The sequence below is a fragment of the Marmota marmota genome, unplaced genomic scaffold (assembly GCF_001458135.2).
Source record: "Marmota marmota marmota unplaced genomic scaffold, marMar, whole genome shotgun sequence".
Taxonomy (NCBI): domain Eukaryota; kingdom Metazoa; phylum Chordata; class Mammalia; order Rodentia; family Sciuridae; genus Marmota; species Marmota marmota.
The window spans coordinates 92,179-93,428 of record NW_026006697.1 but is presented as its reverse complement, the minus strand read 5'-3'; the positions used below and the strand labels follow the sequence as shown (position 1 = coordinate 93,428).

The 1,250-nt window shown below is 42.4% G+C and overlaps 1 protein-coding gene across 1 annotated transcript; it reads left to right on the top strand.

The window, feature by feature from the left end:
* LOC107133584 (olfactory receptor 7E24-like) lies at window positions 1–1,026 on the top strand. Its single transcript, XM_015475888.2, has one exon. The coding sequence runs from the start codon at window positions 196–198 to the stop codon at window positions 1,024–1,026; it is 831 nt and encodes a 276-aa protein (XP_015331374.1). The 5' UTR covers window positions 1–195.
* Window positions 1,027–1,250: the final 224 nt, after the last annotated feature.

The window sequence follows — 1,250 nt, the reverse complement described above, 5'->3', positions numbered from 1 at the left end:
CACTTGCAAATACATGAATTCAAATGTGTTAGGTACTTATTACTGTGTCCCCTTTTCCTCAACCTCTTTTCTTTTTTTGAAAGGTGTCCAAACAACACAGAAGCACAACATAGAACACATATCTCTGAATTCCAACTCATTAGCCTCTCAGAGGATGTAGACCTGCAGCCACTCCTCTTTGGACTGTTCCTGGGCATGTACCTGGTCACAGTGCTTGGGAACCTGCTCATCATCCTGGCTGTCAGCTCTGACCCCCACCTCCACACCCCCATGTACCTCTTCCTCTCCAACCTGTCCTTGGCTGACATCTGTGTAATCTCTACCACAGTCCCAAAGATGATTGTGGACATTCAAACACACAGCAGAGTCATCTCCTATGTGGGCTGCCTGACACAGATGTCTATTTTTGCCATTTTTGCATGTATGGATGATATGCTTCTGACTGTGATGGCCTATGACCGATATGTGGCCATCTGTTACCCTCTGCATTACTTAGTCATCATGAACCCTCAACTCTGTGGCTTCTTAGTTCTTGTGTCTTTTTTGGTTAGTCTTTTGGACTCCCAACTGCACAATTTGATCATCTTACAATTTACTAACTTCAAAAGTGTAGAAATTTCTAATTTCTTCTGTGACCCTTCTCAACTTCTTAACCTTGCCTGTCCTGACACCTTCTTTAATAACATCCTCAAGTATTTTCTTGGTGCCATATATGGCATTTTCCCCATCTCAGGGATCCTTTTCTCATACTATAAAATAATTTCCTCCATTCTGAGGATCCCATCATCAGGTGGGAGGTACAAAGCCTTCTCCACCTGTGGCTCTCACCTGGCAGTTGTTTGCTTGTTTTATGGGACAGGCTTTGGAGCGTACCTTGGATCAGCTGTGTCACATTCTCCCAGGAAAGTTGTGGTAGATTCAGTGATGTACACTGTGGTCAACCCCATGTTGAATCCCTTCATCTACAGCCTGAGGAACAGGAACATTAAAAGTGCTCTGAGGAGGCTGCACAGTAGGACTGTCTAAACTTAGGACATTTGGTGTCCAGCAGCAAGGTATTTTTGAAAATGTAGTGAAGTCAGACATCTAGTCCTTTCAAACTCATCTTCTTCAAAACATTAATGACTTTAATTTCTCATCACATTTCATATAAGAATGGTTGTAACTACTATTGGTAAAGCAGGTCTGGGAAGTTTTCAAAATGGGAACAAAATATCACTTTGAGATGGTGAAAAATTTCTGGAGATGGA